Source organism: Crocodylus porosus, unplaced genomic scaffold (assembly GCF_001723895.1).
Source record: "Crocodylus porosus isolate Cpor-Errol unplaced genomic scaffold, CroPor_comp1, whole genome shotgun sequence".
NCBI lineage: Eukaryota > Metazoa > Chordata > Crocodylia > Crocodylidae > Crocodylus > Crocodylus porosus.
Window position 1 is genome coordinate 15,779,957 of NW_017728921.1, and position 16,318 is coordinate 15,796,274.

General features: G+C 46.6%; 2 protein-coding genes across 2 annotated transcripts in view; one reads left to right on the top strand and one right to left on the bottom strand.

Moving 5' to 3' along the window:
• The window catches only part of DGCR14 (DiGeorge syndrome critical region gene 14), a 12,110-nt gene extending 2,770 nt beyond the window's left edge, over positions 1-9,340 (top strand). The window contains exons 3-10 of the mRNA XM_019539096.1: positions 2,081-2,179; positions 3,092-3,261; positions 4,440-4,557; positions 5,300-5,433; positions 5,544-5,646; positions 7,610-7,719; positions 7,905-8,020; positions 8,590-9,340. Of these exons, the coding sequence (XP_019394641.1) occupies positions 2,081-2,179; positions 3,092-3,261; positions 4,440-4,557; positions 5,300-5,433; positions 5,544-5,646; positions 7,610-7,719; positions 7,905-8,020; positions 8,590-8,875 (1,136 nt within the window). The 3' untranslated portion in view covers positions 8,876-9,340. The remainder of the gene's footprint in view (positions 1-2,080; positions 2,180-3,091; positions 3,262-4,439; positions 4,558-5,299; positions 5,434-5,543; positions 5,647-7,609; positions 7,720-7,904; positions 8,021-8,589) is intronic.
• A 4,756-nt stretch (positions 9,341-14,096) lies between these two features.
• Positions 14,097-15,339, bottom strand: TSSK2 (testis specific serine kinase 2). The gene has a single exon (XM_019539421.1). It carries the CDS (start codon positions 15,230-15,232, stop codon positions 14,321-14,323), a length of 912 nt encoding a protein of 303 aa, XP_019394966.1. The 5' UTR covers positions 15,233-15,339; the 3' UTR covers positions 14,097-14,320.
• Positions 15,340-16,318: the final 979 nt, after the last annotated feature.

Below are 16,318 nucleotides of genomic sequence, written 5' to 3' on the forward strand. Positions count from 1 at the left end.
GAGATGCATCTGTGGATGCATGACAAGGTGCAGTTGCCTTCCTGACTGCATCCCCACACTGCAGGCCCGTGTTCATCTTGGCATCAGCGATGTCTCCCAAGATCCTTTTCTGCCTCTGCACTGACGAGAAGGGAGTTCCCCAGACTGTAGGTATGGTGCGGTTCTTCCTTCCCAGGTGCATCACCTTGCACTTGTCAGTGTTGAAACGCATCCTGTTCTCGTCCGCCCACCCCTGTAACCTGTCTAGGTCCAATTGTAGTCTGTTCCTTCCTTCTAACATGCCCACATCCCCCCACATCTTAGTGTTGTCAGCAAATGTGAACAGGGTGCTTTTTACCCCCTTGTCCAAGTCACTGATGAAGATGTTGAACAGTGCAGGCCCGAGGACTGAGCCCTGCGGAATCCCCCCGCCCACATCCCTCCAGGTTGAAAATGACCCATCCACCACCATTACCTGGGCACGGCCCTCCAGCCAGCTGGCGACCCATTTGACTGTGTAGGTGTTGACACCACAGTCCCCCAGTTTCTTAATGAGAACGGGGTGAGAGACAGTGTTGAAAGCCTTTCAAAAGTCCAGAAAGACTATGTCCTCTATTACCCCTGCACCTAAGGCTTTGGTGCATAGAAGGCTACCAGGGTGGTCTGACAGGACCTGCCTCTAATGAACCCGTGTTGGTTGCCCCTAAGCATAATCTCTGCTGCTGGCCCCTTGTGGACATGTGCCAGAATAATTCTCTTAGAAAGCTTGCCCAGGATCAAGGTAAGACTAACTGGCTTATAGTTCCCCGGGTCCTCCTTCCCCCCTTTTTTGAAGGTGGGAACCACATTGGCCCTCTTCCAGTCCTCTGGCACCACACCAGAGCACCACGAGTGCTCGTACAGCCATGCCAGGGGTCCCGCAATGACCTCAGCTAATTCTCTCTCAGCACTCTGGGGTGGAGATCGTCTGGACCAGCTGATTTAAATACATCCAGTCCCTCCAGAAGTTCCCGGACTAGATCCTCCCTGACCCTTGGCCTAAGTGCGCCTCCCCTGGGGCCTGAGGGGGGCCCGGTAGGGGGGCTGATCTGGTCCCTGCTCAGGAAAATGGAGGCAAAGAAGTTGTTAAACAGGTTAGCTTTGTTGTCTGGTGTGACGACCAAATTTCCTAGCTTGTCTTGCAGGGGTCCCACGTTACCTGGTACCTTCTTTTTGCTCCCATGTATTTAAAAAAGAAATTCTTATTGTCCTTAATCCAGGAAGCTAGTCCCAGTTCTATCTCTGCCATGGCCTTCCTGACTGCCCCCCTGAGCAACCACAGTATAATCCTCCCTGGTGATGGCCCCTCCCTTCCATTGGGTGTACACCTCCCTTTTAGCTAGAAGACATTCCCAGATGTTTTTGGTGAGCCATGGGGGCTTTTGTGCCCTCCTGCTCCCTTTGATCCATGTTGGGACTAACTCCCTTTGGGCTTAGAAGAAGATGGGGTGAGTGAGATAACAAGAAGCACAAGTCACCTCAGCTGGGACTTGAATCCAGATCTCTCATGTGGTAGGCAGGAATGCTGCCACACAGCCACCACTGGTTGAGTTCTTGCTGTGGTGTCTGGGTGCGTTCCTAGAAAGTCATAGCTAGTACTTGACTGATATCTTGCCCCTCTGCAGCGAAGGCTGTGCCTCATTGAGTGGGATTGGTGCTGCTAACAACCTAAGCCAGGGCTATCTCAAACATGTGCTAAGATTTGTTTTTTGTTGGGAGCTTTTGATTAAATCCCAGAACCACAGCATTTGGGGTCCAGTCCCTGCAAGTCAAGTCATTGGGCAGTTTTGTCATTGGTTTGAGTAGGAATATGGCTGGTTGTTTAGCAGAGCAGAAGGCTCATCAGTGGTTAGAACTGAATCAGATATACATCATTTGACAACCTTCCCTGCTTTTTAGAGTTCCCTTCTCCCAGCAGGAAGTTACATGCCAGTGATAAGTAACAGGAGCAAATGGCTGGCTCCCTTGGAGAAGCTGCTGCCTCTTGCTTGACTGGTGGGTTAATGAGCTGATGTCCCACTTCATGCTTTGCTCATAGCATTGGAATTTTTCTCTGCTACAGATGTTACTCCGGCCACATTTGAAACACCTGAAGTACATCCAGGTACTGCCCCTTCCTTGTTGAACAAGCCCAAGGTTGGGATCAAAGCTGCAGAGGAAGGTAGGCAAGGGGCTTTTCCTTGCAGGGTGGGGGGGCATCCTCCAGTTGAAAGGAAGATAGCATTGTGAGTTCAGTTTCCTCTGATATTAATATTCTGCTAAGTGCCAGATGAGGGAAGGACTTTTTATAACTCTGCTAAGGGAAGCACTCTCCCAGGTTGTGATGCTGCATGGCTCCCGAATGCAGGCTCCTAGTTTAGGCAGTTCTCAGGAGGTGGCTTCGTTATATCGCCCAGAAAAGGCTGATCTAATGCCTGTGGGCAGGGTGATAGGGCCATACCCATATGTGCATGCATAAAAGAGCGCAGCCTTGGCAGGTGAAGGAACAGGAATAACAGTGCTTTAACGTGAACCAGCAAAGGGTCCTAAAAGGGCCTATGGAAAAATGGATTGTAGGTCCTTCGTAACTGAAGTCAACTCAAAACTGGTCTGAACCACATACGTATTTACCTTAAGATGCAGAGTCCTCACCAGTGCTCAAGAGCAAGGGTGTGCAACGTTTTTTTTGCCAAGTCCAACCCAGCCCCCAGCTGTGGGCTGCAGATCTCTGTCCCCTGATGCAACCAAGCTGCCTGTGATTTCCCTTGCCACCAGTCCCTGTCTTCAGTGGCAACGGACAGGGGCAAATTCTTTGTGTGAGCATGGGCATGAGATGGCAGCAGGGAGAGTTGTGGAGGGAGGCTCTGCGAAGGAGAGGGAAGTGGGTGCAGTATTGCTGTGCACCTTCAATTTCCCCTGCTGGATCCAACCTCTTTCAGCTCATGAACTGTAGGTTGCTAACCCATGCTCAAGTGAATAGTGGACCAGTGGTGAAAAGGGTTCCAAAACAGATTAGTAACTAAGCACTGACCTTTACAGGAAGGGGTAGGGAGGCATGAGCGTCTTTTCTTAATTACTTTTTTCTTGTTTTTAGGAGATGCAGAAAAGGAAGAAGGTAAGGACGTTCTTCCTAGCCTGGACAGCTTCCTAGCAAAACACACCAGTGAGGATAATGCCTCGTTTGAGCAGATCATGGAAGTGGCCAAAGAGAAGGAGAAGGCCAAGCATGCTTGGTTATACAAAGCCGAAGAGGAGTTTGCCCAGGTGGGGAAACGGCGTGAGAGTATCCAAGCTGTTGTAAAACATTTAAGCTGTGGGAAATGCCACCATCTGCTAAACCAAGCAAGAAAGAAATATGCTTCATTGTTTCTGTTGGCTTTTATGTTCCCTTTCACTGTGGGGGTCCCACGGGACTTTCTGAGATACAGATACGTGGTTGTCTTGAGATACAAGGTTGTTACAGTAAAGGAAAAGGATTCACTGTCTTGACTTTGAGTTGTGTATGCACAGGGGGGTGGGATCTGTTGCACCAAGCTTCAATATGGGGTCTGCTCCAATTTGCTGTGGCCTATGACAATCACTTGCATCCCTCTGTTCCAGTTTCTTACCTCCCCCCTCAGGGATAATGATGTCTTACTCATGGGTGCTAAGGCTTATGTTTGGAGAGAGCTTTGGAAATGTGAAGGGCTGTAGAAGGGCAGACCTGTAACTCTTGGCAGGCCCCTTTCAAAGCTGCAACATCATCACAGACAGCAGTTAAAGAGCAGATCTCATTTATTCATCTGTCAACCCATTGCATGTTGCAGAAACATACCCTGCCTCTTTCAGCTCCTGATGTTAAGAATCCTCTGTGCTGTGATACAAAATGTTGTGGGTAAAATCTGACTGGAGATGGTTAAAAACAGTCTTCCCCATTTAGCTTCATAGAATGCGCCTGAAACAGGCGTAGGGGTTGGAGCCCAAGTGCCAGTCTCTCTAGTTAAGGACTTGCCTTTGATCCCACAAAGTTTGCCACCTTCAGTCCACCAAGGTGCCGTAAGAATAATTTGCACTTCTCTGCCCCCACCATGAATCTGGTCTCCTAAATGGATCTGACACCAAAGGTATCAGATCCATTCAGAAAACCAGGCTGGCACTAGAGTGGGGCACTCCAAATGTAATGAATCCAACCTGGATGCTAGAAGAGGGAAATTTAAAAATGCACGAGGCTTTTCCAGGACTAATACCTGTACATCTCCCTTTCAGTTTCATATGTTGTTATTCTGCTACCTGCTGATATTCTCCCTAGTTCTTCCAGTTAAATAGTCTCTGAGCTCCCCTTCACAGATGAGCAGAGCAGCTAAGAGACTAAACCCAGAGAAGCAAGCACAGGCATTGGGAGCTTGGTTTTCTTTGCAGCGCAGAAATTTAAAACTCATGCTTTGTTCTTTATTTGATTCCAGCGGCGACAAGAGAATCTGGCGCTGCCCTCAGCAGAACAGCAGGCCCTTGAAAGCAGCAAAGCTGGACTGGAGACATGGGAGTACAAAGCTCGCAATTCCCTCATGTATTACCCAGCAGGTGAGGCAGATGCTGGAGTGCAGTCTTGCAGCTCTCTGGATTCCATGTAGCACTTGCATTTCATTTTTTGCTGCTCCTAGTGCTTTGCTAGTTTGAGCTGCTTTCACTGGGATCTTATTGTTCTTTTCTCTTTGCAAAGTGCGGATACCTGCAGTTGCCAAATGAGCCCTGTTTCAGTTTTCCGGACCCCATTCCCTCACCTTCTGGTTGCTGTGGCTCTTGGCCTGGCTTCTGTTTGTATCCTGGGAACTCAGTTTCCCCAGTTGCACGGGTGTTTTGTTTTGGGAGTAACAAGTGTTTTCTGATGGGTTTCTCTTAGGAATGAGCGCCTTCGTGTTCTGTGTTTGCTTGTGCACAGCCAGCCCAGGTAGGATTTAGTGCCCTGGCTGCTGTGCATAAGGCAATTGAATTGATTCACAAACACATTCTGGGCCTGTGTGCTTTGGCAACTGAACATGCCCTAAATCTCTGTAAACAGCAAAGCACATAGACTTGTGGGTTTCCTGCCTTTCAAAATAGTCTTGATTTAACCTTGCTTTCCAGGTGTTGTGCCATAGATGTAACTATTTAGCAGAGGTTTATTTTTAACTGATGCAGATGGCAAAACGCACTGGCTCATGACCTTCATGTCTTGCAGAAATGCCAGTGATGAATGATGATTAGGCTGTTTGTGGGCTTTAGACTCCCCTGCCTGTACTGTGGGCTCTTGGCTGCATGGTAATACTGCAGTTTGCTCTTTTAGGTGTGCCAGATGAGGAGGATGTATTCAAGAAGCCTCGGGAAGTTGTCCACAGAAACACACGCTTTCTAAAGGACCCATTCAGCCAGGCCCTGAGTAAATCACAGCTCCAGCAAGCAGCTGCCCTCAATGCCCAGGTTAGTTGGCAGACAGGACTTTGCTTAAACTCTGCCATTGGTAGGGCATATGAGCTGAGGAAACTGAGCAAGCAAATTGCAAATGGTTGATGCTGGCTTTTGTGTTTCAGTACAAACAAGGCAAAGTGGGGCCAGATGGGAAGGAGCTGATACCTCAGGAGTCTCCAAAAGTGAATGGCTATGGGTTTGTGGCCACCCCCTCTCCTGTTCCTGGTAAGAAGAGGTTCTTTTTGCTCGGCTGTAAAACCAAAGCAATTTGTAATGCAGCCTTTTTCTGCTTTTTGATGTGCCAGACATCCATCCCTAGGGAGACATTGTTCCTGGAAACTGGGGGGGTGGGTTTGACCTCCATTGTGCGTGTCTGAGCCAAGAGCTCTTTGGTGTATAATACATGACAACTCAGCATGATGTTTGGTGTTCTGCATAACTCTGCATATCCAAGACATCAGAGGCAAAAACTGCTCATCTTGGGAACTCTGAACAAAGCTGTGTCTCTGCTAGAATCCTTTTGTAGGGCAAATGCTGTCTTTGGAAAACCTGGCTGACTTGAGGCGGGGAGCACTGATGTTTTTTCTTAGCATTTGGTTTGCTCTTGGAGGATGCATGGATTTAAGCACCGCACAAATGTTAACCTTCCAGTGGCAACGCCTACATTGGGATACCTCCCATAGGGCACTGAGCTTTTGTGCCAGGTGGCCTCAGGGGCTGGTTCCCCAGTCATCTGTAGTGCACTGCAGACTCCTTGTTCTGCATCCTGAGAGTCTCATCCAAGTTTTGGTTGGGCCCTGCTGTTTTCTGTGTTTCTCTCCTCTCTGCTCTATGGAATCTTTTCTGTATTAGCTTGCATTTCATTGGCTTTTGGGGCCCCCAGTACAGAAAGGATGTGGACAAATTGGAGAGAATCTAGTGGAGGGTAACAAAAATGGTGAGGGGCTGGGGCACATGACTTATGAGGGCAAGCTGAGGAACTGGGCTTAGTAGGTCCAGAGAAGACTGAGGGAGGATTTAATAGCAGCCTTCAACTACCTGAAGTGGGGTTTCAAAGAGGATGGAGCTAGACTGTTCTGTCTGGTGGCAGATGACAGAACAAGGAGCAACAGTCTCAAGTTTTAGCAAGGGAAATTTAGGTTAGATATTAGGAAGATTTTTCTCACAAGGAGGGTAGTAAAACATTGGAACAGGTTACCCAAAGAGGGGGTGGAAGCTCAATCCCTGGAGGTTTTCAAAACCCAAAGCTTTGGCTGGGATGTTCCTGCTTTGAGCAGGGGGTTGGACTAGATTGACCTCCTGAGGTTCCTTTCAACCTTAATTTTCTATGATTCTGGCTTATCTGATTGTTTATTTATAGTTTTAACTGAACTGCAAATGACCTATCTGTTGTCTTGATTATAATTCAATTTGCTCTGTTTTTACTGGGTGTTAAGTGATCTTAGGCTGACCATTCTATAACTCTCATCCATCATCCTGGAAGAATGGGATCCTGGCATCGTTTTCAAAGTCTTCAGGGGGCATTTGCCGAGTAGATCATTTCTCTGATACTCGTGCTTCCTCTCTAGAAATAAGTCATCTAACAAGAAGATCTAGTTTTTCCTGACAGGTCAGCTACTGGATGAACATCTTGTAGAGTTTCCTGTCTCTCCAGCATTGTTAAAGGGATGCTGTCATCTTAAACTGAGTCAATGTTAAATATTGAATTGAAAGGAGATTCAGGTCCATCTGCCCTGAGTCCTCTGACTGATTTCCTGTTGTTCAGTTGTTTTTCCTATTTTGAAGAGCAAAACAAGGATAAAACAACAGGCTGTTGAGGGAAACTGGCCATAAGTTAAGCACTTCCAGATGAACAGAGTAAACCTCTTGAAAAAGACACAAATGTATTTGTTGTCTTGGCTATTTGGAGAGTTGTAGCTGGTAACGCACTCTCAGGCAATGCTGTGGATTTGACTTGGTGTGCTTTGAAAGGAAGTTGCTTGCCTCTTCCTTCCAGTGAGGGTATGATCTCCTCTCGGTAGATGGTTGTTCCATGGTGTGACCAGCAGTTTGTGCTGTTTCATAACCAGTCTCTCTGCCTTTGGGGTAAGCAGACGTTCTGTCCTGGGACAGTGACCGTGCATCTGAGGCATTGTGGTCTGGACAGATGTGTTGTATCACAGGCTGATTCTTCTTAACTTGTTGGTAGGTGTGAATGAGTCTCCTCTTATGACGTGGGGAGAGATAGAGAGCACCCCACTGCGGTTGGATGGGTCAGAATCACCATATGTGGACAGAACCCCTGGACCAGCCTTTAAGGTATTGAACCTCCATGTTGGGTGTGGATTGGGGAGTGAATAATTTGTGAATAATAAATGGGCTGATATGTATCTTTATGGGGTCTGTGATGCATCTCTGGAATACAGCTGTCAATGTACCTGGGCTCAGTAACATAGTGCTCTTGTTAACAGCCTGGAGGCTGAACTGATTTGTTATGTTTACAGATCCTGGAGCCTGGGCGCAGGGAGAGGTTGGGACTCAAGATGGCCAATGAGGTGGCTGCCAAGAACCGAGCAAAGAAGCAGGAAGCATTAAGAAAAGTCACAGAAAACTTGGCCAGGTGAGATTTCTTCACCATATACAACCCATGGAGGCAAGGTAGGGTAGAGAGTATTTTCCTATGCGAATGAAATCAGTGTGGAAAAGAGGGAAGGGAAAAGAAGGAAGGGGCTAGGAATGGATTTGAAAAAGCTGGAGGTAGCTGTGCTTGCCCTTGCCCTTTCTGCTGTCCTTTAAGGCCAGACTGCCCTGGCTGTTGAAAGGCCTGGGCCACAACTGGAGTGAAGCTGCAGGACTGACTTGTACAGGTTGGAAAGAGGATGCAGTGGGCCTAAAGAAAAGGGAAGGACCTAAAAAGGTTCCTGCCATAAACATGATTGAGGGGGAGCCGTACAGGTGAATGGAGGCCTGTGGAATGGAAGAGTATCTGGGAGGCTTCTGACAGGGCACCGGCAGAGCAACCAGCTTGAGTCCTGACCTGTGCTGTAATTAAAGTAGTCCAGGAGAGGGGAGGGGGGTTGTAGTGAAGGACTTGCTGGGGCCTGTGAGAAGTGCCGTAGTCCATCCCTCTGATATGTGGTAAGTGCTTTTATTTGCAGTTCCTTCTAAACTTCCCTGCTTCTGTTCTAGTCTCACACCTAAAGGAATGAGCCCAGCTATGTCACCTGCTTTGCAACGACTAGTAAACAGGACTGCGAGCAAATACACTGACAAAGCGCTGCGAGCCAGCTATACCCCTTCCCCAGCCCACACAGGACCCCCTGGTTTTAAGACCCCAGCAGGTGGCACGAACACACCCACCGGCACCCCAACACCCAAGACTGTCTCTCAGACTCCAGTAACCCAGGACCCCACCTCCATCACTGACAACCTGCTCCACTTGCCTAAACGGCGGAAGGCATCCGATTTCTTCTGAGTCTCACCTTCCCCAGCAGCCTGCTGCAAACTGGGAAATACAAGGCTGTCCACGAACACTGAGGAACATGTGTCACCAGGAACAAAGGACACCTGCCAGGATGCAATCCAGTAGTTGCTGGATGTGGGACCACTTCCGCCTTTGGGGGTGGCATAGCTCCTGCAGAAAGTGCACCATTATTGGGACAGAAGCAAAGGTGCCTCTTGGGGAGCGGAGTATTTTTCCACTGTGCAATATTTTCTTGGCAGGACCTGGATGTGTTGTACATTCCCTGTGGGACAGGATCCCTTCCATAAATGGGTTGTGGCCAATAGCCAGGACTGTGGAGGATGTTTTTACATTTCTTTTCTTGTTTTGTTTTTTAAAGTGTCCCTGTGGATTGTATCTGACTGCCTATTTCTGTACAGATGTATCTATTTATAAAGTGTAGTGAGGCTTCCTATACGGGCCTGTACCCAAACTTCAGCCAAGGTGTTTGTGTGTCACTGTAAGGGGACAGATTTGATGACTAAAGGACAAGTAGGCAGGGCTCCATATTCTCTGTTCACCCATTCCCTCCTTGGTCCCAAATCTGATTGGACAGACCCATTCTCAGTCCAGAATGTTTCTTAAGTTGAACAGAGCCTAAATCTTCACTTTTTGCTGCAACAGTTGGTTAATAAAGCTCTTTCCGTAACTAAAGATGTTCAGGCTTTTCAGATACATGCGTGGACACGCATACAAGCCTGTCCCTCTTTACGTGAACCCAAAACCATGTCTGACATGCACCTGAAGTAGCCAGCCTTTTTATTTGTAAAGGCACCAAGTACTTGAGAAGCCTCTGAATCTGAGCAGAACTAGCAAATAACCAATGTTTTGTCTGGAAATGAATTTAAACATGGGTCTTGTGTTCACCTATATTGCCAAATGCTGTGTGTTAGTGAGAGGGCTGCCCAGGCCAAAGATGTCAGATCCCTAGCTTCTTTGCTGGCATATATTGCATCTGCTGCTTCTGTGCTCACACTCTCTCCCCATCTTTCGTCTGAGGATGACCATTTGGAGTAAGGGGGGAGGGGAGGTGGGAGGGGAAGGAGCCCTCTATCTCTGTAGAAACTAGTGGAGTAATGGCTTCTTCCAGCACAATGCCAGATTGAATTGAATCGTGGCAAATGGACCTGCCACCTTTACTGTTGGCGGCTGGGTAGAGAACGAGCACTACATGCTATGGGCCTGTTCTGGTGGCCTCTAAAGTTGATGAAAAGCTTTCTGCTGACTCTGATTTAATAGACATTAGGGCTGGAAGGGACCTGAGAAGGTCATTGAGTCCAGCCCCCTGCCCCAGGGGCAGGAAGTCAGCTTGGGTCATAGGATCCCAGCAAGATAAACATCCAAATTTCTCTTGAAGGCATTCAAAGTAGGTGCTTGAACCACCTCTAGCGGCAGTCTATTCCAGGCCTTGGGAGCTCAGACAGTAAGGAAGTTCTTCCTTATGTCCAGCCTGAAAATGGTCATGGAGGAGTTTGTGACTATTTGCCGTGTCATCCCTTGGAGTGCTCTGGTGAATAGATGTTCCCCCAGATCCTGGTGGACACCCCTTATAAACTTATAGGCAGCCACCAGATCACCCCTGACCCTGCGCTTTTCCAGGCTGAAGAGTCCCATACCTCTCAGCCTCTCATCATAAGGTCTGTTTTCCTGACCTCGGATCATGTGTGGCTCTCTGGGCTCTCTCGAGCTTCTCCACACCCTTTTTGAAATGTGGAGCCCAAAACTGGACGCAATAGTCAAGCTGTGGGCTCACCAAGGCCGAATACAACAGTAAAATGATGTCCTGGGATTTGCTTGAGAAGCATCTATGGATGCAAGCCAGCATTTTGCTCGCTTTACCAGCTGCAACATCACATTGATGGCTCATATTCATCTTGTGGTCAATCATGACCCCCAAGCCCTTTTCTTCCATAGTACTAGCCAGCGTAGCACTGTCGAGCCTAAAAGCATGCTGTGCGTTTTTCTTCCCAAGGTAGAGAACCTTGCATTTTTTGGTGTTAGACACCATCAGGTTCCTATCCACCCATTTCCTGAGCCTGTTAAGGTCAGCCTGGATCACCCTCCTATCCTCAGGTGTGGACGCTTTACCCCAAAGTTTGGTGTCAGCAGTGAACGTGGCCAATCTGCTTCTGACACCCATGTCAACATCATTAATGAAGATGTTGAATAGTGTTGGCGCAAGGACAGAGCCTTGAGGGACCCCATTGGTCACAGCGCACCATGACGATTGACTTCTGTCAACCACCACCCTCTGGGTTCAACCACAGAGCCAATTCCCCAGCCAGTGGATCGTGGTGAAGCTGAGGCTGCAGTTGGCCAGTTTTGCTAAGAGGTGATCGTGGGATACCAGATTGAAGGGTTTTTTTAAAGTCAAGATATATGATGATAGGTCACCTGGTCATAAAAGGAAATAAGATTGGTCAAGCCAGACCTACTCACAACAAACCCGTGCTGGCTATCCCTCAGGATGCTGCCATCAAGTGGCTGCTGGCTCAGGTCTGATCAGATGGAGAGCAGTCACTTAACTCTTCCCAGTATAAGACTGCATTGAACAGAAAGTGGTTGAGCTGCCCCTTGAATTTTATTTCAGTAGTTTTCCTGAGGAGCCTTCAAATCACAGCTTTCCCTCTCCTGTAACTACGGAGCTGCATTTCCTGTCTTGCTCTGCTTGACAGCAGCAGAGTCACTGGCAAGGGCTGATGACAGAGGCAGTGAACATGCATGGGGAGCAGGTGCACTGACACTGTCCTATGATTTGTGTTGTCAGTGGAAGGAGAAGTGGGGGCACTTTAAACACCAATAAAGGATTTTTTCAGAACTCGGGGTTTGAAAGAAACAGAGTAGAAATCCTTGTTGAGGGTCTGGGGTGGCAGCCAGAAACACTTCAGTGGACATTTGTGTTGATTTTCTACAAATACTAGTTTTTAGCTATGGTGGAGAAGAAAGCTTGCCAGATGAAAGCGAAGCTTCACTCTCCTCCCAGAATCCAGAGGTGCAGGCTTTGCTCTGGAGTAGCCCCATGGCTGTAAGATTCTGGACCATTTCACCGGTGCAAGAGTGGAAGGAAGATTAGAGCCTATGCTGATGGGGAAGGAGGTGAGGAGATGCAGTACGGGCTGGGGTGATGGGAACAAAAGCCTGAAAAGTCTAATAGCAGCATCTCTTCTCATCCCTCCCTCTCTCCTCTGGCTCCTTCAGAAGCCTGGAGGTGGGAATGGAGCAGTGGACAGACACATCTCCCTTGTTGTAGTACAAAGGCTTTGGCAAAGGGAAGAGATGCAAAAATCCCTCCCAAATGATTTGACATCTCTTACGGGAAAGTGGTGATAAGACATGGAGTCTATAATGTAAAGCTTGCAAGAACTCCAGCATCTTCACCCTTCCCACCTAGCAGGAGTTAGCCCTGGAGAAAGTGAGATACAGGAATGCCCTCTCTTCCCTATTATAGCTCTCCCCTGTTCTCTTTGTTGGTGAGGAGGTGGATGGTAATTTTTCCCCACGAGCTTTTTCCAAGCTGCAGTATTTTTTAGCTTGCTCAAATATTGGAATAAATCACTGTTCTTTTTAAGATGGCTACATGTTTTAATAGCTGCCCTGCCCCCATACAGGATAACATGTTTGATAACAAGTAATTTACAGTATATGGAGAAAATCTGTGTTAAAAATAAAGATGCTGGCTTGAATTATTGTTGTGATTTGGAAGCTCTGCTGGGTGATCTGGACAACTTGTGCATTTCTATCAGGATGACAATAGGTGATGGCACTGAGTGGAGACTGCAAATCAGTACTGTAGCAAGCAGGGGGATGAATGGGGCAACCACCCCAGGTGCCAATGAAGGGGCCCCAACAGGCGCTGCCCAACTGAGCTCACTGGGGGGGGAGGGGGGCTTCTGCTGCTACATACACTCTTGAGCAAGCGTGGGTGGGGGGTGTCCCCCTAGATCTGTGCATGGGACAAGGGCAGGCTGCTGCGGGTTTGCCCTGGGTGCCAAACTTCCTTGCCATGGCACTGCTGCAAATAGTATTTTTCAGTCTGCTTTGACATAGGCAGACATGGACGTTGGGGCACCCAGAATCTGATTTACCCCATCCAATAGCTGAGAAAGAAGCTCACCTTGTTCTAAACCCGTCTCCCCACTCAGGGCTGCAAGAGCATTACAGCTGGTAACTTAAAATTGTTAAAAAAGTGCTAGAAGGTTTTAAATAAAGGGATGTGCAGTACCTGAAATGAGAGTAGTTTTGAAAATAGAATCCAAAGTAATTTCAGGCTCTGCAACTATCCCTGAATGCCTCAGAAGGAAATTGTAGTTTTACAGTCACAGCTTCCACCTCATCATAACAATGCTCCCTGTTCCTGGTAAATCTGTTTTGCACCTGTCTCTGTAAGACCCTTAAAAATGATGAGGGAAATGGATTAGGTAGACTCCAAGTGTGTTAAATTGACCTAGAAAACAAACTCAAGCCAGGCAGGTGTGTTCTTGGGGTAATTGCGGGTGTAACTTCACATGGGAGGTACCTATCTAGGCAGAACTGTAGCTTTTAAATGAATGTTTCCTAATCTCTTGTTGCTTTTTGTACCAATAGCTGTCTACCGTTAAAATGTGGCAAACGCTGCGTCTGCTGCCTTTTTTCCTGAAGTCCAACCTATTAGGTATTTGAAATAAACTGCGCAGCAGGTTTTTCTTAACAGTGGGGTGCGCACAGTTTAGCAAAACCTATTTGCTTCCATCAGGAAAAACCAAATTAGACCTGCTGTTGTGATGGTGCTGCATTCAGTCCATAGTGAATCTGAGTGGGAAATTGGCACGCGCCGTGACTCTGTCACCCTGGCGTCAGCGTTTGATGGGAAGGAACAATGGCCCTTTGTTTCATGCATATAACAACATGGGCATGGAGAGGGCGAGTTGCTGCTCTTTGTTTCCACATATGAACTGGGGAGGAGACTAATGACACATTGTGCAGAACGAAGCTTTGGGTCAGGGCAGCACTTTCAGCATGGCAGGTTATAGAAGGAAAAAGTGCTCCATAAGCTTTTACGATGAATGGGTCTGCAAAGTCACTAACCAGCACTAAAATTATGTCCCCTTGTTTAACCCCTTAATTCAGCAACATAGTTACCAGTTTAGAAGAAAATTTAATGGAATTGCTATAAAATAGTTGCTTTTTATGAATGGACTTTACTTTCTCCTGTACTGGGCTCTTCCTGCTCTAACTCGTAACTTGTGTGAGAGCTATGTTGGCAGTTAGATCTTTAATTGCTGCCATTTTTATCTCTGTTCTTCACATTTGGTCTGCAAGATCATTGACCTCTGCATGCTCCTCCTGGTTCACTGCATCCTCTGTTTCTGGCACTATATTCAGTTTAGCAGTTGCTTTAGACTTAGGTTTGTTGTCTAGTTACACTGGGAGCTCAGATTCCTAATGTTGTTCTGACTTTACCTTTTCTAGATTCTGCAAATGCTCATCTTCCTTTGCAGCCAAAGTTCCTGAAGGAGCTTGAGATTTTGGTGTTTGCATCCAAGTGTGGCTCAAAACCTCTTCAATGCGCAACCTCCGACTCACGTCTGGCTGCAGCATGCGGTAAATTAGATCCTTGCACTCGACTGTCAGGTTTTTAGACCTGGGGAAGTGCACTCTGTGTTCCTTCTGCATCCTGAGCATCTTTCTAATATTTGAGTCATCATAAGGCATCGATCCACAGACCAGTATAAACAGAATGACACCCAGACACCATATGTCATAAATCTTGGGTTGATAGGGAATGCCCTGTAGAACTTCAGGGGCAGCATATGCTGCAGAACCACAAAAAGTTTGACTCGGAATAACTTTCCCATTTTGATCCCGACTCAGTTGTTTGGAAAAGCCGAAGTCCGATAGTCTGATGTTGTAGTCCTTATCTAGAAGTATGTTCTCACATTTCAAATCCCTGTGGACAAAATCCAGATCATGGCAATACTTAATGGCGGTGCACAGTTGACAAAATATCTTGCGAACTACGTCCTCAGTCATTGCTCCTTTACTTTTGATGAACTCCAGTAGGTCGCCTTTTGCAGCAAGCTCCATCACAATGTAGACTCTGCTTTCAGAGGTCTCTAATATCTCATAGGTCTTGATAATGGAGCGGTGCCTCACCTTTCCTAAAATATCTAGTTCCCTGGGGAGAAACTTTTCTAGGAAATCAGGAGGAGCTTTTTTACGGTCTATGATTTTTACTGCTACATCAAATTTCATTTTTTCAGCGTAGGCAGATTTCACTTTAGCATAAGACCCTTCTCCCAGAATAGTCCCTAGGATGTAGCCTCTGTTTTTAAGGATTGCAGCATCATCCATGGTGCTGGAGGCAACAAGTGAGTCGTAAATTGAAGTTGATGGTGCATCATGGATGCTAGTAGTCTGCTTGTATAAAATCCATGGTGGTTATGAGATGACCTGTTCTCTTAAGCTGGTTCAGATTGAACCTTCAGCATTGTTTAATATATGAGGTAGACGTGTGATGTCACAAAACAGAGCTGTTAACAATGGCTGGTGAATTAACATGCCTTTTTCAGAATGATTATAAAGCAGCTAGAACCAAAGATCCAAGATCAGATTCTAGCACATCATCTGCAAGAAACCTCAGCTTATTTGCACTTTTAACTCCCTGGTGAAATGATTACTCCATTCATTCCTACCAGCCGAATAGAAAAAATTTAAATTAACTTTCCTGCTCTTCTTGTCTGAAAAGTACTAGTTTTTTTTGCTTTCTTATGTATTGATATGTTTTGGCCTGCTATGCTACTGTATTTTGCATGTAGGTTGGATACTAACATAAGTAGTAGCCTCAGTCTTAGGGTATTGCTTGTATGGCTTATGAGAAGGCGAAATAACCTGAGAGAAGCCCTATGGAATGCTTGACTTTCAAAAAACGGCTCCCTGTTTAAGTCTTAAATTGTCCAGTCTTAGAAATGTTATTCAATCTATTATAATGATGCTTCTAAAACACATTATTTACTATACCATAAGAGCCACTGAGAAAAGCCTCTTTTTTTAAATAAGTATAGTTCAACCAGGAGAGCTTGCAAATTTTTCAAAGATCTGAAGACATTGAGCTTTTTTGAATCTAATAAATATAAAAATCTATTTTGGTGGCTAATACTCTTGTTTCTTAAAGCTGAACAGTGTAAATGTAATCTAATTTACCCATGTTCACTTCTGCTGTAAAATTCAGAGAATAGAACCCTATATGGAGGCTCCACACTTGTGTACACATCTTTCCACACCTAGTTATATATTTCTCATGCAAGATAATACCTTTATATGCAGCAACTAGATGTATTCAGCTGTTTCACCCTGAAAATAGAAATTCAGCCTGGCTCAATCACCTCTACATCTGCCTTTTGGAAAAACTAAGCAGAGTTGTTCTCAGCAAGTCTCACT